We start from the raw sequence: 21,172 nt of genomic DNA on the forward strand, positions 1-21,172 counted from the left end.
TTGGCACAGGTTGCAAGAGTTTGGTGGACTTAGCATGTGTTGGTAGCTTTTATTACCCTTCTAGCATGTGTAATGCACAACCTTACTCTGCCCTCTTTTCGCATTCTCTAGTTTCTAATGTGGTGTTGTCTTCTCTGCTGGTGATACAACACATGTTTGATGGGAAACATACCAATTGTCCTAAAATTACCTTGCACTGAACTGTATGTAGGCACTGCCAGCTCATTGCTAAGGTGCAATAAAAGATAGGCTGTGGAGAGAGCAGTTTTTCTGTTGGCATACTGTCCTCCTGCCTCAAGAATGGGAGGAAAACACATTGCTGTTGCTCTGTAGGTGAGCCCCGAGAGACTCAGTTGTGAACCAGGAATCCCCCTGATGCAAAATTCATCTCTGCTGCATTGAACTTGCTAATTAAGAGTGGTCTTAGAAGCTTCATGGATATTTATTGAAGTTCACTTCAGGATGCAGAAATATAATAACACACCTCTTCTCACTAGCTGCTCCCATAGTAGTAACAGGAGCTGATGAATGACCCTTCTTCCTATTTGCACGAATGAATGAATTGTCCTTTGCCGGCCACAAATGTTCCTTGTGTTCCCTTGAGGTCATTAGGGTGCTGAATGCTCTTTGCCTTTGGCAATGAACACCCAAGCTTCTCATGTGTTAAGCCCCATATTCTAAAAGATTTGCCACATACTTGCTGAAAGATCCGTAGGCTTACAGATCCAGCAGGTAGATCTCAGGTTTCAGCTTCATTCAGTACACAGCTGCCCAGCTGAATAAATGTTAATGTAGACCATGAATAAATAAAGTGACTTCTCTGCTTACTGGCTTCTGTTTTGAACCAAAATGAAAGGGCATTGAAGGGAAATCCATTATATTCTTGGCAAGTCTGGGGAGGGGGAGTATTTAAGAATAATTAGACGTTTGTATGAGAATCCCATTGCTGCTTTTTCTGTCATATTAGCAACACTCCCTGAACTTACGGTAAAATTTTAGCAAGGCTAAAGAAGTAGTAATATACCTCCTGATCATCTTTCCTTTTGAATTTTTCTAGAAGGGGAAGAAGTCCAGATAGCTGGATTTATTTTTATATGTAAACAATCCATTCCATTCTGGAGGTTCCATTTGGAGATATGATCAGTCCTCATGGTCAAAGAGATCTTGGACCACAAAAAGCTGGGTTTGTTCATTGGGAGTCTTTAAGATACAACAGAATTCTCTTGTTCGTGTGTGTGTGTGTATGTGTGTGTGTGTGTGTGCACACACTTGTGTCCGCACATGCACACACACTCCTGCATGTTCTCTGAGAAGACTTATAGAGTAAATTTAATTGAATAGATAAGGTCAGATCTCCTTCCCTGTTTCCTTGAGCAAGTCTGAACTGAGCTAGTTTAGTCTAGTGATTAAGATACCAAGTTACAAAGCAAGACACTTTGAGTTCAAAGCTACAAAAGCCAGCTGAGTGACCTTGGACCAGTCACCCTCTGTACCCAACCTTACTTACAGGTTGCTGTTGTGAGGAAAATAAGAGGAGGAAGGTGTGTTCGTTATTATCATTGCCTTGGGTTATTTATAAAAATAATGAAGGCTGGATATAAATAATCAAATAAACTTCACAGTTTATTTCAATGCTGTTTGACCATTTCAGTTTCTCCTTTCAAAAGTGGATAACAGCATCAAATGAGTCTCAGCGCTCTTCTGATACAGAATTTGGCTCCCTAATCTATTTTAATGTTGTTATTTCTTCCATATCATTTTCGCAAGGGAATAGTTTAAATCGCAGATTTATTTTTTCTAATTTTGTATTTGGTTGAAAATGAATGCAAAGAGGTAAACTAATTATCTGAAAGCATAAGAATAATGTTGCTGCTTGTTTATCATTGCTAATATATCACTTAGCGAAATAGCCCATAGCAAATGGGCCTGGATGTGAATTTTAGAAACCCAATACTCCCTTCAAATTGTTCTCGGTTATTAGACATTCATTCCCTTGGACAAATCCACATTTTTGCTTTTATACTCCTCTGACATCTGTAATTGTGAATTAATGCAATTACTATTATGTCATGTCCTCTTCAGGTTGCAAGTATTTGAATTATTATATTCTAAATGTTGCAAATTTCCTTATTTTTCCCCAATAACACTGAAACATCATTTTTGCTTTTCCTGCAGTGCAAATTGTAAATCTAATATGGAATCACAACAGATGTCCAATTGTGAAGTTTTTGGTGCTAAGCTTGGTTGGGTGCTTGCAGATATTTCATTACTCACCTAGTTGAATACTACTATTACTACTACTACAGTCATATTGGAAGCTCCAAAGCCCTTCCAGGCTGGAAGGGTTGAATGGTGACAATATCATTGCCCTGGAGAATGCCCAGTTGGAGGCTCCTTTCACATCCCCATTAAGTTGCCCACTGAAGTGGTACCAATTTATCTACTTGCAGTCACACACTTGCGAACTGCTGGATCAGCAGGAGAAAGACCATGTGACTGGAGCTCACCACTCCCATTGCAGCAACTGGGTCTTGAATGTGAACCTTTTGATAGTCAGCTCAGCATCCTAACCTAATGATCCACCATGCTTCTATTTTGGTAATGAAACATTTGCAAACAAACAACCAAGCTCAGGGAGCAGCAAGAGCTCAATTTCAGAGGTTTTAGTGCCTTTGTATAAGTATGAAGAATTATGTCTCCTGTTTTATAGAAATGAAGCCTTACCTAGGAATGTGGCATCTTGCATAATCTTATAGTTACAGTAGCATGCTGTTCTTGGGGAGTTTTATTTGGACAGCTGCAGTCCTAAATTCTAAAAGTTGATTTTCAAGATACCTATGTACTTGTAATTAATGATAGGTCTAGCTGTCCAGAGATCTGCCCAAGTCATAAATCTGTCATGCCATTTGCTCACAAAAAAGTAGCCAAATCATAACTTTTAGCAACACTCTACTGTTCCATACTTGCCTACAATCATGGTGCTAACCTGTGCTACTCTTGTCCAGAAGAGACCTCATAGGATGATGATTGTTACAGATGGACATGTTCTAATAGAAGAGAAGCTGCAGCTCAATATCTGTTGAACTGTCAAACTCTTGCTGCTCTCTGAGTTTGGTTGTTTACTTGCAAATGTCTCATTAGCAAACTAGACAATGTTACATAGACGAATAATAATGAAATGTCTGAAGTACACATCCAAGCTTAGCACCAAGAACTTCACGGTTGGACATCTGTTGTGTTTCCATACTAACTATACAATTTACACTGCAGGAAAAGCAAAACTGGTCTTTCAGTTTTATTGGGGGAAAACAAGGAAACTTGCAACATTTGGAATTTCAGGATGCCAGGAAGACTGAGGCTAGATGGGGAAGTTCTCGTGCGAAATCATATCTTTGCCACCCATGTGCTCATCTAAGTTTTCCTATCTGCAATATGAAAAAGAATGCTGATTTACACATCAGTCTAGTTAGCAAGGATAAGATTTTGAATCTTGAAAACACTGTACAAACACTTCCAGTTGAAGTTGCATGTTTTGACAGGCAATCCTTGCCTTGGTGTTTTCACCACATGGAGCCATCTCCAAAGAAGGAGGAAGCGTTGGCTGCATCAGTGTTTGCTTTCTTTGCTGGCTTTATCACATCAGTTAATAGACAAAGGAATGCAAGCACTTTACACTAATTTCAAGGTAAACATGAAACATGACGGAAAGGAATTTAGCTGAGAGATTTCTCTAAAGGCCTGCCAACCCAGTATCAAGAAAGCAGCTGATTGCTATTTGTATAGTCATTACAGAACATAAGTCACAAAGGTGCTTTTTCAAGAGGCAACTGGACTTTCTGGTTTTTCTTGGAAGACATTTCGTTTCTCATCCAAGAAACTTCTTCCTCTCTGACTGGATGGTGAGAGATTGAAATACTCCTTGCATACAACTGGTCCTTTTGCATTTTTTAGTGAATCCTTAAGGTCATCTGGAGGTTTATCTGTGTCATCAGGGTCACCTGAGTGGTGCAAATGAATGTGGAGTCTTCTTGGAACTGTTGAAAAGACAGTGTTGTAGATTGGAGATAGATGACATTGTATCCACACCCCTCTGTCAAGAGAAGTCTGCCCAGTTTTGACATAGATGGGCTCTTTGACCTCTCTTTCAAACCAGCGGTCCTCTCTGTCCAAAATGTGGACTTTGCTGTCTTCAAAAGAGTAGCTTTTAAATGCAAGTAGACTGCTGAATCTAATCCTGATCTGTCCTCCTATGTTGGGCCATGTGCTTATAAAGTGGTTGTTTTGTTTTGTATAGATCTGCACATGGCTCACTGCATTGTATTGCATGTACCACATTGCCCAGTTTTTGTCTCAGTCTTGGGGTGGACAAGCTTCTGCCTTAGTGTATTCTTGGGTTTGAAGTGTGCACATATGTTATGTTGGCTGAATAGCCTCCTGAGGTTTTCTGATATACCTGCAATATACAGAATGACAACATTGTTTCATTTATTGTTATCTTCGTTATCTGTTATGGAGGAACTCCTGTAGAGTCTTTTTTTATTTCCTTCCATTCCCCACCATCCACTCAAAACTGAAGAAGCTTCTTGGATGAGAAGCGAAATGTCTTCAAAGAAAAACCAAAAAGTCCAGTTGCCTCTTGAAAAACTATCTGTGGGACAACCATGACTGAGAATCTCCATAGACATTTACAGAATATTAGGCAATTCTCACCGAAATCACAGTGTAGATGATCACCATGTCATCATCACTATGATCTTAATAGGGGCATGCCAAGTGAGATACTTCAGTTGGCTTCAAGTGTGTGGGAATTGTTTTTTTTTCCACAAGTTGTATTTCTCTTATCTGAAACTTATCCTGACGTAAGATTTACTTCTTCATTGAATAAGCCATGTTGCCTAGATTCACACTCAATGCTAGGTGAGCCCTATTAAACAGGACTTCCAAACTACTATTATTAATTTGATACAATGTGCTACTCCAGATCAAACGCATTTTGGCATAATTTTACATCTGTGATCAGGCATTGAAGAAAGGAGTTATTGCTGAAATAAATTTGCTTCTCAGGTTATATATGTAACATTTTGTGCTGAAGGCTATTCCTTGATTTCCAAATATTGTCTATGTATCATAGATAATCTGAATCCATTCTATAAGTTTTGATGGTGGTTGTCTAAATTGTTATAACCCCAAAATTGTGGGCTTAAATATAACTCAAGAATGAATTTTGACTTTTCATAGAGCAAGGGACGTGATTAGAAGTAAGCCTAGTCTGCAACTGGGAGTGTATGAGATATTTGTATAATAATGGCTAATATTTCCTCAATGCTTCATCCTTAAAGTTTAATGAATAATAGATATTTTGCTCTTCTTTGTTTTTGCATCATTCCACTTATGTAACATCAACAAAGCTTTAAGGAAAAGGTGTGTAATCACACCTTTGTGAGAGTAATTAAATATAGCTTTCTCTGGTGTCCTAATTTCCCCTCCTTCTCCCTGAACTTGTGCTAAAAAAACAGTACAATGGCATAATTAAGAACACTTGAGCCAAGATGTTCTGTAATAGGATCCATAACAGAAAAGTGACAACGATTTGTAGCCAGATTGATATTGATTTGCTATCACCAAACATGTAAGAAGCAAAATTGTGTAGGTAAACAGTGTCTCGAGTATATCTGGGCAGTCGTGCATCTTACAAGTTTGCATTCTTTCTCCAAAGGTTTGTACCATACGTGAGAAAGACCTTGATTCATTTAGACCAGGGATGGGGAACTATAGCCCCTTTATGACTTGTGGACTTCAACTCCCAGATGCCAAGTGTCCAAGTTTTGATCACATAATAATGGTGATGCTGTGTGAAATGTGTAATGTCTTAAATATGAAAAATGTCATAACTCACTTTTTTCAGTGCCATTGTAACCTCAAATAGTCACTAAACAGGTTGTAAGGTGATACACACACACACACACACACACACACACATATGTATAATTATACAGTGTATATAATTATACACTGTACTTGTGTATAATTTTTATTGAAGATTTCTAAAAGAATAAAAACAACACAAATATTGAAAAAGAAAAGAAAACTAAAAAATAGTAGTAAGTGAAAAAAATGCAAAGCAAGACATAGAAAATAAAAAATAAAAACATAATACTGGTATCTGGCTTTGGGTTTAATAGCCATCATAAGTACATTTATATTTTACCCTCTCTTACAATATAATTTCCTTCTTTCCATAGTTTATTTTTTCTAATTATCACCTCCATAAATCACAAGTTCGTTTTTTCTTTTTTCAGCAAAAAGTCTATGAGTGGGTTTCCAATCATTAATAAAAGTAGTTATTGTCCTTTCTCTAGTCTAACCAAAAAAGTCATTTTTGCCATCTCTGCTAAGACAGCCATTCTTCCATTGTGGGTTTTTATGCAACTGCCCATTTTTGTGCATATCATTTTTAGCAGTTATCATATATACAAATAATCTAACTCTTTTCTAATTGTCTGTTATTATCCTCAGCAAGAAGAGTTCTGGTTTCAATGGAATATTAATCTTTAAAAATCTTTGTATTGTTGTATGGTTTGGATTCCGAACATTGTGGCACTTTTGCAAGTGATGATTATCAAATTGGGTTCCAGCCAATTTGAGGAAAGGACACTGGAACCAGTTTAGGGAAACAGATAAAACCTAAAAAGCTTTTCTGATATTTTTTTTTAAATTAGGAATTAAATCAGAAAGTTACAGATGAGGTGTATATAAACAATAACTGTATTTTTACCGAAGATGCCTGGAATTTATTCCAGTTAATCTTAGCAAAGCTGCACCTAAGTAAACATAGTAAGTTTCAATTGATTACATTAAGATCCAGTAAGGTAGATATATTTTTCCACCATACTCTGTTTCTCCTTCCTTTCCTTATTTTGTCTTTGTTGCGTTCCAGCATTGTAAAAGAAAGTCAATTTATTTATTCCTGTAAAAGGATTTTTTTTTCTTTGTAAAAGAACATTAATCTTGTGCCAAACTTCATGTTCGCCATTGACCCATCATTTAAGTAAAGCTGAAAAAAAAACCACAGTACATATTTGCTTTAATTCCAACGTTACTCCTAGATATTTGTTGAATGTTTGCTGAAGACCATGTTTAGCAAACTATTGGTTAAATCCTTTATTGTACTATACACTATAAATTCCAATCACCTGCTTAATGGGGTGACAGGAGAGAAATTGGTTTTCTGACATTCTGTTAAATCATTGCTTTGAATATCTGAGTGGGGGGGAGACCACAGGAATATTAAAAGAAAAGAAAAGCTGCCTTTTCAGTTGTTTTGCTAGTATCTAAAAAGCTTCTTATATTTGAGAAGGAGGTCAAATTCTGAGCAGGATTGAATGAGATCCACATTTAGGTGTCTTCACATCCTTAACTCATGGATTCAAGTTTAAAGTTTAATAACACTTGTATGCCGCCCAATCCCGTAGGACTCCGGGCGGCTCACGATACAAATAAAACAAAAAGCGTAGAGAAAAAGAAAAGATAGACTTAAAAACACACCATGCACTCCATTCCAAGTGGGGCTGGACCATATTTTGGGTCAACAGCCCCAGGCCTGCCGGAACAGCCAGGTTTTAGTGGCCTTACGAAAGGCCGAGAGAGTGGGAAGGGTCCGGATCTCTGCGGGGAGATCATTCCACAGGGCCGGAGCAGCTACAGAGAAAGACCTCCCCCAAGTAGTCGCCAACTGGCATTGCCCGGTCGACGGTACCCGAAGAAGGCCCAGTCTGTGGGATCTTATAGGTCGTTGGGAGGTATGTGGCAGGAGGCGGTCCCGTAGGTATCCAGGTCCTAAGCCATGTAGGACTTTAAAGGTAACGACCAGCACCTTGAAGCGCATTCGGAGACCTATCAGAAGCCAGTGCAGCTCGCGGAGGATAGGTGTAACATGGGTGTACCTAGGTATACCCGATATCGCTCGCATGGCTGTATTCTGGACCAATTGTAGTCTCCGAACACTCTTCAGGGGCAGCCCCAAGTAAAGCGCATTCAGATATTTCTCTAATGCTATGATAGAAATGTTGAGGAAGCAGATATGGAAAATTCTGCTAAACTAATGCAGACTGGCAATCTCTTAAAGACAAAGTATTTTAGCAAACATTAATGCCCCCTCAAAACATAATTGACCCCAAAAATATACAAATGAAATTTTAAAGTCCTATTACTGAGACTGAAGTATCTACTCGCCAGTCTTATCATCATTTTTCTTTAAATAGGTAATGATGAATTCAGTCAGACTTACTTCTATGTAGCCATTGAAAACTGAGCTCTTACTAATATCATAGTACCCACATATTAATCATTTGAAGCAGATATTGTTTTTATCTCACTATTTCTGTCAGACTTAAATTTAAATTAATTTCAGATTAAAAAGAAGAAAGAAGAGAATACAAGAAGGCTATTTTAACTTTAAGTAGTCATATGTAAAACTTTCTGCAGGAAAATAGTAAAATATAGCACTACTCTAAAGTACAGACAGTGTAGGATCTTCAAAAGAAAAAGAAAAATATTTATAATTTTAAAAGTTTCTGAGTAGGTAATATTGATATGCTTTCAATTTAGAGGAAAGCCTACATTGGATAGAAAAGTCTTGAGCATGCTTATAGAATAAACATTAGAGGCAAAAAAAATGTAGAGACAATAATGATTTTAAGTACTGTGCACACTTCAAAGTGAATCAAAAGATCTAATTGCTAATTCATTGCTAAATGTTTATCAGTGCTTTAGAAACAAAGGATCATTGCAGCAAACAGTTCCTGCTGGCTTTGCTTCTTTTTCTGGACTTTTTCAGAGTAGGGTAAATAAGAAGCATAATTCTGAGTTTTAGAAGAGAAGTGATCCATCTTTCTTGCTCTCCGCCCAAAGCGTCTGTACCCAAATTGTGGCTTGAAGTTAAATGAACAAAACCCTTTTTTCTCTCCAGCAGAAAAGCAGGGAGTTGAGTGCTCTTTTTATATTAAAGAGTGCTTTTTACATGCAGTCAGACTGAACGTTGATTCATTGAATGTCTGACCCTGTCTGGCATGGGAGACTTGGATGGGTCACAATTGCTGCAGGCTATATTTGCTGTGATATTTTTGCACTAAAGCATGTGTAAATTTACCCTGGTTTGTTTGTAATGGACCTCTCAGTTGGCAAAGAAAGTGGCAGAAATTTGGGAAATGTATAGGGCCAGAAAAGTTGTGTATTCCTTCTATATTGAGGATATTAGTTTCAGGAAGCAGTCAGCAAGAATCCGCACTCTAATGAATTTATTGAGAAATGGCATGCTAAAGTGTGCACATCCCGTTTCTGAGATTCTATAAGGCAATTCCCCTCCCCCCCCTCTTTCAATGAATGTGATTCACAAGACTGAATAGCTAGCCTTCTTGCAAGATTGAAGCTGGGGCATATTTCAGTGTTTTTCTAGGCATGTAATGCTTGTCTCCAGTTGCTGGTGGCCTACTAGGTAAACATCAAATGTAATATGCTCTGTAGTCCAAGTTTCTTGGACCAGAATTTTATTTTGTTGGAGTAAAAATGGGGTTTTATCTGTTATGGCCAAAACCCAGCCTATGATACCTCCATGTCATTACTTGGATTCTAAACTGATCTCTGGATTGTCAAAGGGACATAGCAAAAGCTGAGGTCTGGAATGATGCAACCAGATGATTTGAAACAGCTCTGCTTACCCAAAAAAAATTTTACTCCAATTTTTAACTTCTAAATGTTAATCTCTATTTTTAAATTAGACTTCTCTTCGTGTTTATTAGTGACCACCCTTCCCTGGATTCAGGGCTAATTTTAGATATTTCATGGCTCGGGATTTTAAGCTCAAACTATTTTTAATTGTTCTGTACTTTTCCTGTTCTATATACTTTTATATTTTTATTTTTAGCAGTTCTGCTTCTAGTGCACTCTGTGCTGGTCCTGTCCTATTGCAGTCTTAATTCAGTCTTTGGACCAGTATGAAAACTGGTCTTGGATCACAACAATAAAGATTTATTTGCTTTGCCTCTGAATGGCTTAAATTCTGACTATCTGTGGAATCTCCTAAAGTTGCTTGGTTAATCCCCCTTGATCCAGGGAAGTCCCTTCTGAAGGACCCCCACCTGCCAGTTTCAACTCTCTGGTACTTGGGAAAGGAGGTATAGCTCCCAAGAGGTGGAATGCACTCCCCAGAACAGGGGTGGGCAATTATGCCATTTTTACGACCTTTGAACTTCAACTCCCAGAATTTCTGAGCCAGCATAGTTGCCCACCCCTGCCCTAGAGAGGGTATTTGGCCCCCATTTTCCATATATTGTACAAGTTGTTAAAACACATCCCTGCTTCTAAGCTTTTTATTCCTAATGAATGTACTTGAATGCTTGGTTCTTATTTGGCCTTGAATTGTATGAATGGTTCTTTGTTTACATTTTTCTGTTGTAAGCTGCCTTGATTGTCAAATAGATAAAAAGGTAGGGCTTCATCCTCTACGCTGAGTAGTACACAATGTGACAGAATAGATTGATTATAGCAAAAATTGTGTCCCGTAATAGCTCAGGAAAAGAAGATTGATCTGTAGTTAATGAAGTAAACAAAGAATATCATTGTAATGGAAGTTTTCTTTAGGGCCTGTCTTATCTTTTGTGGGGAAAACTTGCTCCATCCCCTTCTTCACAAGTGTAGGATTATACAGCCCTTTTCAGTACAGGACACGAACAACAAATCTTTGTCCTGTTATGAAGACCTTTTCTAACTAACCTGTCTTTATGTACATATCTTGGAACTAGAAACATAGCTTCTTGTGTCATAACAACTACTATAATGTGATGTGCTACTATTTCAGTGATATGTAACAAAGAGGAGAGAATTTGTCACTTCCTTCCCATGTCTCCAATTGCATGCCACATTATTCAGGTAGAACCAATGGAAACAAAAAAAACTAGATGCAGAACTGTCTTGGATGAATGATAGCCTCTCCCGTCCCCTGACCCCCAAAACTTCCTCTCCCATCTTTGTATTTCATTTGTCTTTTGTGCTCTTTAAAGATAAAGGAATTTCTGTTCACCTCCTTATGCTTTTAGTTTATTCTGAAGTTCGGATTTCTCCAGCTTGCCATTTTGTGTGAATTATGTCTTGATTTTTATTTTGAAAAAGAAACATTTCAATATCAGATTCCTTGAATGAATAGCAAATATAAATTTAAAATTTGGAATTCAAAGACTTTTTTATAAATGACCTGAGGGATCTTACGCCACATAAGATTTTTTTTTAATGTTTTCATTTGAAGTGCAAAGACCTTACCTTTCTTAGTCCTATACTTATATTCAGAATGTTAGCTGAGGTCTTGCTAGTTTATATAGTTAGCTAGTATATAGTTATTTGGATCTTCACCTGGCTGGCTCAGGTCAAGATTTGGGACAACTAAATTAGCTAAATCCAGCCACCCTGACTTAAATTCTTTCCTCAAACCATCTGGTTGTTTTATAAAACCAGAATATTTCTTTTAAACATCATTCTCTCCAGAAGGAATTGCTGAGTATAAATGTTATTTTTGTTTGTCTTCTGTTGTGCTAATATCCCAGCTTTTTACTCCCTTGATACTCTGGCTATCATGTTATGAAGTACATAACTTTCCTATTTATGTCAGTAACATTTTTTTCCCTGAGGTTCTTTTATAGTATGTTTGTCTTTGGTCTCTTAGCAATCATTTATTCTTGCTTGTGCTTGTCATTTTATTTTTTTTAGTTGACTTTTGTGTTTTGGTTGTACAGAGCACAGGATGTGTTTAAACTTTAAAATTCATATTAAAACGTTTTCTAACCTGTTATGATAACCCATCAAATTCATTCATACATACTTGTTCTGACCCCCCCCCCCCATACGCCGAGGCACTCCGACACAGGATTACTGCTACACAATTTATTCACAGTAAATTAACACACCGACAAGACTTTGGCAGCAATCCAGACTTCCAAGATAAGAAATACACACGAGAGCTTCTCCAGCGTTGGTATATTAGTTGAATTCTGCAAACAGCCTTCTCCCAAAGTCTCTTCTTATATACTCTCTTGGGAGGAGCCTAATTACAACCACCTGGGTCCAATTATCTTCTGTATCTGCGTAGTTGCTGTCGGCGTTTATCTGCCCGCCTTTGCCTGGCGTCTGGGACCAACTCCCTTAGCTCCTCCCCACTGCTCCAGGGCCTGATGTCAGGGACCAACTCCCTTTGGCCTTCACCGCTGCTCCATGCCTCAGGCCCCTCCTGGTGGCCAACCAGCCTCGCTGGTCCCTGCTCAGAGTCTGAACCCTGTCCAGGGTCTTCCACATCTTCCAGAGCCGACTCATAGGGCCTCTCACTGTCGGAATCTGTTTGTAGCTCCAATGGCTCCTGCTGGGCCACAAAACATACTATTATTAAATGATTGTAAATTATTTCTAGCTTACTGATGACTAGGTCAGCCAGATGTAGCTGGAGAAGAAAAGAATGTTGTAAATCTCTCCAGTCTAGTCATCTGGATGTCTATTATTCAACACAGACAACTAAACAACATCTTATTTGCACGTTTGTATAATCATTGTCAGGTAGATTTCTCACGCAGACATCTATGAATCTCTTTTCGAGTTTGTCAGGACAAGGGTATCCCAGGCCATCTGGCAAGAAGGATGCCCAGGAACATGTTTATTTTTTCTCCAGAGCTTCCCTTTATGATGTATTTTGGAGAAAGCAAGAAAGCAGAAAGCTCTTCAGAACAATAAGAGAAAAACATTTGTTATTCCTTATTTTTTCTCATCTGTGCTGGAAAATAGAAATCCTAAGAAAAAATGAGAATGTCCCCTGCTCTTGTTTTCCTTCTGTTATGGTCCAATCATTGTACTTCACAGATCTTTCTAGTACCTATATTAAAATAGTTATAGATCCCTCGCATCCTGGACACAAACTGTTTGAACCCCTTCCTCGGGAAGCCACTATATGGCATTGCATGCCTAGTACTAGACACAGAGTTTTTTCCCTTGTGCCATCACTCTGCTAACCATCTAATTCCCACAGTACTATCTTATGTATAGGTATATTTACTCATGTAGTACAGCTATATTATTATTATTTTCTCATCTGTTCCACTACCTTCTCTTATTGATATCATTATTATGATTATTATTAATTTGTGATTATGATTATTTTGCTGTTTTGCATGCATACTGAAAGCTTCTGCACAGGAAACAAATTCCTTGTGGATCTAATCACATTTGACCAATAAAGTATTCTATCTTCTATTTATCATATATAATATATACAAGGGATAGAACTTGGTGCTTTTGCAACTTTTCCTTGTTGCAGCTGCTCAAATTATTGAGCAGAAAAATTAACACAACATGAACTTAAAATAGAGACACGGAATGCTTCAATGGCAGGATTTTGCACTTTGGAAGAAAATACTACAGGGCTGGGCCTCAATATTCAAATCAACAGCAGGGAAAGCGATATTTGGTCAGACTCCTTTTGAAATGAAAAAATAAAAACAGTGTGGAAATGACCCAAGAGAGGCAGTAAACCTGATTATTTTTTTAGCAGGAAGCTGCAAGTTACTTCTTAAGCAACCTTTTTCACATCAAGTGTCTTTTCTGCAAAAGTAATGGTATGACACCTTACAGAGGCAAATGCAAAGTTCTTTAATGACAAAACAAATATAAATTGCAGAGTTATATATCTGATAGGTTAGTTGTAGAAGTCAAAAAAGATTTTGGAATGGTAGTGATTAAAAACTGAGAATGAGTCAGTAGAGTAACAGAATAACAGAGTTGGAAGAGACCTTGGAGGTTCTCTAGTCCAATCCCCTGCTCAAGCAGGAGACTTTATAAAACACTTTCACAGAAATGGTTGTCCATTCTCTTTTTAAAAATGTGACCACAAAAAAAAGTGATTGCATCAATAGAAGTTTAATTTTCATATCACCGGAAGTGAAGAATTATAATGGTATGTGGGAATGACCTTGGGTGTAGTGCAGTGATGTGTGTGTGTGTGTGTGTAGGAGAGAGATACTGCCTAGGGTACAATCAGATAAGAAAGGGCATAGCACATAGTTGCATAATGAGTAAAGACTCTGAAAGGAGCCTCCTTAACTTCTCAGGTTATAAAAGAGATGGCAGATTTGCAGGATTCATGTCAGCCTTCCCAAGTAGACCAGACCAGAAACTTGATCAGATGAACTAATTCTACTCTTAATATAAAGCTACATTAATAGAATCTTCCTAATTCATCCTGTAAAGTCCTAAAATGATCTGAAGCTGAAATATTAGAAAAAATGCCTGTCGTCTAATCCTACTTGTTTTTCAAAGAAAGCCCTATTCCCAGAAGCATCAGTGACAAGTACTTACATAATGCAATTCCATAATAGATCTTTGTGATGTTGTCCTGACTTTTAAATGCCCTTTCTAAGATGGGATGAGCAATAACTTTGCTTTTATATGACACCAAATAACAATGTTTCTTTTTCTCCAGGTATTAAAAACATTTTTTTTAAAAAATAACTGATTGGTTGGTTGATTAATTGATGGGAAATGTGTTTAATGCTATATAATTTGTAATTTTATTGTATATAATATTCAAATGGTTTTTACATTGTGTATAACGTTCTGGGATTTCTTATGGTTGAATGGCAGTTTCTAAACAATAAATAAATGAACAGTTGTGGATGGTTGACCTTTTTTTTATATGCAGCATTGGCCAGTAGAATCTTTTTGACCTGAAATCAAAGCTCAGTTTGCCTTCCAGATATGTAGGTTCCTCTCCTCTCCTCTCATTTCATCTCCAAAAACCTCATAACCTAAAATTCATTAGATCTTTGATGTTCAATTCTTAGAATTCCCCAACCAATATTCCTGTACTGAATGTCTGCTAAGTGTGATGGTTATCTGTTGAAGGAGAGGATGTGGAAGTTACATCCTAACTATATCTAGTGAGCCCTAAGTATGGGGAAACTGTATCAGGAGGAAAGACTGTCTTTGACACTGAGTGATGGCCTCTCTTCTCTCTGAATAATGAAAGAGTTGGTGTGTTTGCCGAGAAAATATTTATTTTGGACTTTCTTAACTAAATAATACCCATGCATGCTAGAATGTTGCTGTTATTTCAATAGGATGGTGTGTAAAACCAATTAAATAAAACTATCAATAATAAATAAGCTATCCTGAAAGGAAAAAAAATAAGGAATACATTTTTGGAAAAAAGCCAGCCAAGTCTTAGAGTGATTCTTATCCTACATTGTTTTTCTCCCACAGAACAAAGGAAGAAATACTCCAACTCAAATGTCATCATGCACGAAACATCTCAATACCATGTCCAGGTGAGTTGGAAACTATTTAGCAATGGGTAACAGTGAGTCAATGGGCAATCTCCTTGCACAACTGCGATCACAACAGGAATAAGTCACAGGAGGGAGATAATCAGCTAATAAATTAATAAAATAAGAAATAATAATTTCTTCAAAGTTAACACTAATAATGCAGCCCTAGCACTGTAGCAAGTTCACTGTGAGCAAGCAACAGAAGAAGGCAGTGGTAAACAACTTGGGAAATCCTTCCATTTGCTTAATTTTCCCCTCATGGGAAATTAATTTTACTCATGGTGTATGTGTGTGAGAGATAGCTGGTTGAAATCAATACTTTAAAAAGGGGAAAGCTGGGCTTTCCCCATGCTACCTATGTTCCCATTATTTAGTGATGCTTCTCAGTGCACCAGTGAGGCTTTTTAAAATAAAAAATAAAAATAAAACTTCTGTTTATGCCTTTGTAAATTGGTCTTGATGGGGAGACAAAGGCAAGTATTAGGCTGGAAGTAGAAGCTCTGCTGGTTCCAACAGACCAGAAGCCATATTCCCTGCTGCTGGTGTAGCCTTGGTTCATTCAGTGGATGGAAGAACAGAGGGCCTGCATGGGGGAATTCTGCTTCCCTGTTGCGTGCTCATTCTGACTGCATATTTGCTCTGGGCTTCCTATAAAAGGCTGTGATTATATATTTAAATGCACCTTTGTCTAAAATAACCAAATCTTCATCTGTGCCACATTTAAGGTATTTGAGCTTTCAGAAGGCTGGAGTTGGAACTGTATATATGACTTAAATTCTGGTGATTCCTTTTGGAAATAAGCAGAAAGATTATTGTAGCATTTCCACAGGAGTGATGCCTTTGATCTTTCAGTAACCAGAATATATGTCTCTCCTTATCATGTTTATGCAGCATGAAGTGAGCTTTCATCCCGAACTCTATTCAAATAAAATATGATTGGCAGTACACCAAGTTCTCATAAGTAGATTTCTCTAGATTAGTACGGATACATATCAATACAGACATTATTTCTATAATTCTAAACCAAGATCTTTTTCATTCTTAGCAAAAAAAAAATGTTGCATGCTGGCTGGGGAATGCTGGGATTTGAAGTCCACAGAATGTAAAGTTGCCAAATTTGAGAAGCACTGTACTAGAGCATTTCCTGCCTGGAAGCTTAGCAGTAATCATTCTTCCAAGGGCTATCAAAATGCCCATGTTATTACCAGAGTAAAGGTCCAGCTGTCTCTAATGCTAAACCAATTGAAGTGCCATTTTAGCATGTCCTCCTCCATTGCAAAGCCTCAGTGGGAATAACAGGTCCTTTGCAGCAATGAGGGAATTAAAGTGAAAATGCTGCTATGTCTTTTATCACTTCTCCAGTTGCAAACATGGCCCAAACTTATTAACCAACTTGGTTTCTTGGCTTTGCTTTAGAAAGGGAATGAGGACACTAAAATTAAAGTTTTCAACCTCCTAGGATAAATCTTACAGTTCCTTTTCAGATGGACAGAATTCAGCAAGTATGAGTGGGGGATTCAACTGACAACAGAAAGTGCTGTCTAAAGATACGTATGATGGAATGGAAAATAGAATAGAATAGAATAGAATAGAATAGATCTGGAAGGGACCTTGGAGGTCTTCTACTCCAGCCCCCTGCTCAAGCAAGAGAACCTATACCATCTCAGGCAAGTGATTGTCCAGCCTCTTCTTAAAAACTTCCAGTGATGGAGCTCCTAACAGTAGAGCTGTTATACTTCTTTCTCTATAAGATTTTGTGCAGCTGTTCTGTTTTTCCTTATGGTATGGTTTTCCTTTTTAGAAAAGATGGAAGGATTAGTGGGGAACACAGCTAGGATGCAAATAGTCAGGACTTGCTATCAAATTCCCTCCTCAGAGCAGAGCAGTTGCAGGAAAAATAACTTTATCCGGAACTTTGCCAAGTCAGCAGAGTGCAAAATTAAGTGAATGTTGGATGATGAGGAGAAGGCAGTCAGGTGCACCACCAGCATAAGAAGGTCCACGATAGGCAGACTTCTAATCCAAGAAGCTGACCTTTTCACAGTGAGCACTGTGGTCTAATTGAGTTTCCTGGGAGAATGGATTAATGTAATTTTGAAGGGTCTTTACACTTCCCTCTGCTGGATGATAAAGCCATAGTGGGAGCATTGTGTGATTTTTCCTGAGCCAAGGAAGAACGGCTTCTTTTCATCAGCCCACAACAGCAGGCAGATGGAGATTAACAAAAGGCCCCCTTTCCTGTGTATTTTGTTGCACTGTTTGATAACAATGTTCTTGCTCCTGGCATTATCCTCAGTAGGGCCTGCACAAAAATAGCTCATGTACGCAAATCCTCACATCTAGAAAGCAAACTGTTGGAGTGTGTTGAGCTGAGGAGGGCTTTCCCCACATTAAACTAGGGCAACAGGTTTTGAGCTGAGGTGGAATTATTACAAGTCCAATCATGCCTAGCTGTTTGTTTGGGGTTGTTATTTTTTTAATTGCTTGCAGAAAGCTGAATGCCTTGCAGTGGTCTCAGCATAAATGACTCTGCACTAAAGAGAAAGAACTAACTAAGGGCTGCCACGTGTGTTTAAATGTATAGGACTTAACATTCCTTCCAAACAAGACCTAGAATTTGGCTGCAGGTCCTTGTCAGTTTACATAGCTCTTTTGCAAATTATCTTCTATAAAGCAAGATTTGAGAGATTGTTGATAAACAAAACCATCAAATCTCTAGCAGTGGTTTCTTTTATACACCGGCAGTATTTGCACCATTGAATTGGGGGAGAATCAAAATCAGAGACCAGCTTGGTTTAGTGTTAACGCAGCAGCATAGAAACCAGGAGACTGTGAATTCTAGTTTTGTCTAAGCCATGAAAGCTAATTGGGTGGCCTTGGGCCAGTGGCTCTCTTCCAGCCCAACCCCTCCCCCCTCACAGGGTTGTTCTTGTGGGGAAAATAGGAGGAGGAGGAAGGAGTATTGGGCATGTTCGCCATTTTGACTTATCTCTGAAGTAAGAAAGATGGGATAAAAAAAACCCTAAGAAATAAAATAATTCACAGAGTGTTATTTCTGCTGTTTATTACTAGTAGAAACCAGAGTTAGCTATCTCTATGAACACACATGTACTCCATGAATCAAACTCTGGAGTTAAATTGTTTATCATCCCTGTTTGACCTTTTGGGGTGTTCCTCCCCCCCCCCCCTTTCCAGCACCTGGCTACCTTCATGATGGATAAAAGTGAGGCCATTGTAACAGTGGAAGATGCCATCAGAAAGCTCAAACAGCTGAGCTCCAAAGAGAAGATCTGGGCCCAAGAAATGCTGCTGCAGGTGAATGACAAATCTATTCGACTGTTGGATTGTGGAACTCAGGTGAGCAGCAAATACCTCTTTTTGGAGAGTGATGGTGAGGCAAGTTGCTAAACGCACATTAGAAAGATTAAGATTTACATAAACGTATTGCATATTATTTCTCAATGGGTTGATGAATTGCCGTAGGCTTTTCTAAGAATATTAAACTGAATGGAATTCATGCTCAGACCAACCACAACAAAAAGTCAAAAGTCTGCCCGATTTCTCCCGCCTACATGCATAGCAAGCATCTTGTTGTCTGTGTGCCTGTATTCCAATAGGGATAGGACTGATCTAATCAAGCTGACTGAGAAGAGGGATGAATTGCACATTAATGGAAATGCTTTCTGTTCTGCCAAAGCATTGGGTGATGGACAAGAGAGGTTGTTTACATTACAATTAGAATAAATGGTCTTGATAGATTAGGAGCTGTGCTGGTAATATCTTGTTGGAAACATAATAATACAAGACAGCCTCCAAGTCGGTTGGACCACAATTTCCACATAATGGATGGATCTAATGAGATAATGTATTTGGAGGGCGTCAAAATGATAAAAGTCTGGGCTCCCAGGTTGCAATAAGCCACAGAGTGATTTATTTGTTCCTGGGTTAGCATTATGTGCAAGCAAGACAGGTAAATAAACCATCTTTTCTTTGGGGATAATAAATAACTATCCTGTCAATTGTGGTTGTGGCTTACATGATATATGAATGGGGAAGCATGGTTTATTTGTGATCTTCTGGGTCACCATGATTCGTTTTTGTATTCTGCTCATGCTGTACCTACTTCATGTACCTGTGTACTTACTGTACCTACTTCATGGAGTAGGGTCTCCTGCTTGGGAGGTGGTTGGACTAGGTGACCTACAAGGTCCCTTTCAATTCTGTTATTATCCTTGTTATTCAGAAGTTATGGGAGCTTCATCGCTAGAAGCTTTCAAGAGACTGGACTGGCATCTGTCAGAAATGGTGTAGGATCTCCTGTTTGGGCGAGGGGGGGGGACTAGATGACCTACAAGGTCCCTTCCAACTCTGTTATTCTGCTATTATTATTATTCTAACCCTAACTAAAATGATAGGAAAAGAAACTTGGAAAAAACATGATTATCTTGCTACAAACTAGTCTAGTTATGGTAAAGTAGAGGTAATCCTCAATTTACGACCACAAGTGAGCACAGAATTGATGTTGCTAAGTGAGAAATTTGTTAAGTCAGTTTTGCCCCATTTTACGACTTTTCATGCCACATTTGTTAAGTGTATTACTGCAGTGGTTAATTTAGCAACATGGTTGTTAAGTGAATCTGGCTTCCCCATTGGCTTTGCTTGTCAGAAGGTCGCAAAATGACTCCGGAACTTTGGAACTATCATAAATATGAGTCAGTTGTCAAGCATCTGAATGTAAATCACGTGACCATTGGAATGCTGCAATGGTCATAAGTGTGAAAAATGGCCATAAGTCCCTTTTTCAGTGTCGTTGTAACTTTGAACGGTCACTAAATGAACTGTTGTAAGTCAAGGACTACCTGTATGGTACTTGATATGATGTGTGAATGAAGCTAATTTGCACAACAAAAAGTGCTCTTTAATTTTATTTTCCAAACAAGAAATAAAGAAACTCCTAAGAATAAAATACCGAACTTCTATCAAGTTAAACTAAATACAAAGAACCACCTTTTAGAAAGCCTGGAGAGATTTTATTTGACTAAATAATGCTCACAATCAGTTCTTAGTCAAATGTATAAACTGAAAGAACTATGGTTTTGAGGGTTACAAATAATTTTTCTGGTTGGCATCTGAGAGAATCCATTATTAAGGCAAGATGTAAACAGATCATTTCCAAAAAGTTACGTATCTTCATCAGGTTTGTTTTCCCAGTATGTCCCAATTTATCACAAGTAATGAGAGTTATGCTCCCTTTCTTTCAGTCCCTGCTGAACAATGTGCATCAGCAATAGCGCTGCCACTCTGACGTTGGGAATGTGGCTGCTAATGGATTTAAAGTCCTAAGGGCATCTCAAATACTGCTATGTTCATGGTCTCCTTTTGCAAAAAGCCGTTTCAATGTGCAAATGCAGCCTCTAGCTGAACATCCCTCGATGTATATTTGAACCACATTCTCTTTGGTGTTTGCTTTTCAGGAAGAGCTCGAAGACTTCCTCCTGCCAACAGTCCAGCACTGCCAGACTGTGCTGAATCAGATGCGATATGCCTCCATCCTCCTGTTGGTGTGTCAAGACTCTGAACAGCACAAACCTGACATTCACTTCTTCAATTGTGATGAAGTAGAGGTAAGCAGCAATTCTTCAGTCCTTATTGAAGAGAGAGCCAAATGGGGTTATGGGAACTTGGACTCACTAGAATTACAGTTCCAACCAATCCCCCAAGTTCAAGGTTGGTCCAGATTTTAGAGTTATAGAGAAGACCCCTCGATGATGATGATGATGATGATGATGATTATATTTTTAAGATTTATATGGCTGTCC

The 21,172-nt window shown here is 38.3% G+C and overlaps 1 protein-coding gene across 1 annotated transcript in view; it reads left to right on the top strand.

Annotated features, from left to right (window-relative positions):
* Positions 1 to 21,172, top strand: part of EPS8L2 (EPS8 like 2) — a 108,976-nt gene that overhangs the window by 49,744 nt on the left and 38,060 nt on the right. Inside the window, exons 4-6 of the mRNA XM_032221370.1 lie at positions 15,289 to 15,353; positions 18,549 to 18,710; positions 20,828 to 20,977. Of these exons, the coding sequence (XP_032077261.1) occupies positions 15,289 to 15,353; positions 18,549 to 18,710; positions 20,828 to 20,977 (377 nt within the window). The remainder of the gene's footprint in view (positions 1 to 15,288; positions 15,354 to 18,548; positions 18,711 to 20,827; positions 20,978 to 21,172) is intronic.

The sequence above is a fragment of the Thamnophis elegans genome, chromosome 1 (assembly GCF_009769535.1).
Source record: "Thamnophis elegans isolate rThaEle1 chromosome 1, rThaEle1.pri, whole genome shotgun sequence".
In the NCBI taxonomy this organism is placed as follows: domain Eukaryota; kingdom Metazoa; phylum Chordata; class Lepidosauria; order Squamata; family Colubridae; genus Thamnophis; species Thamnophis elegans.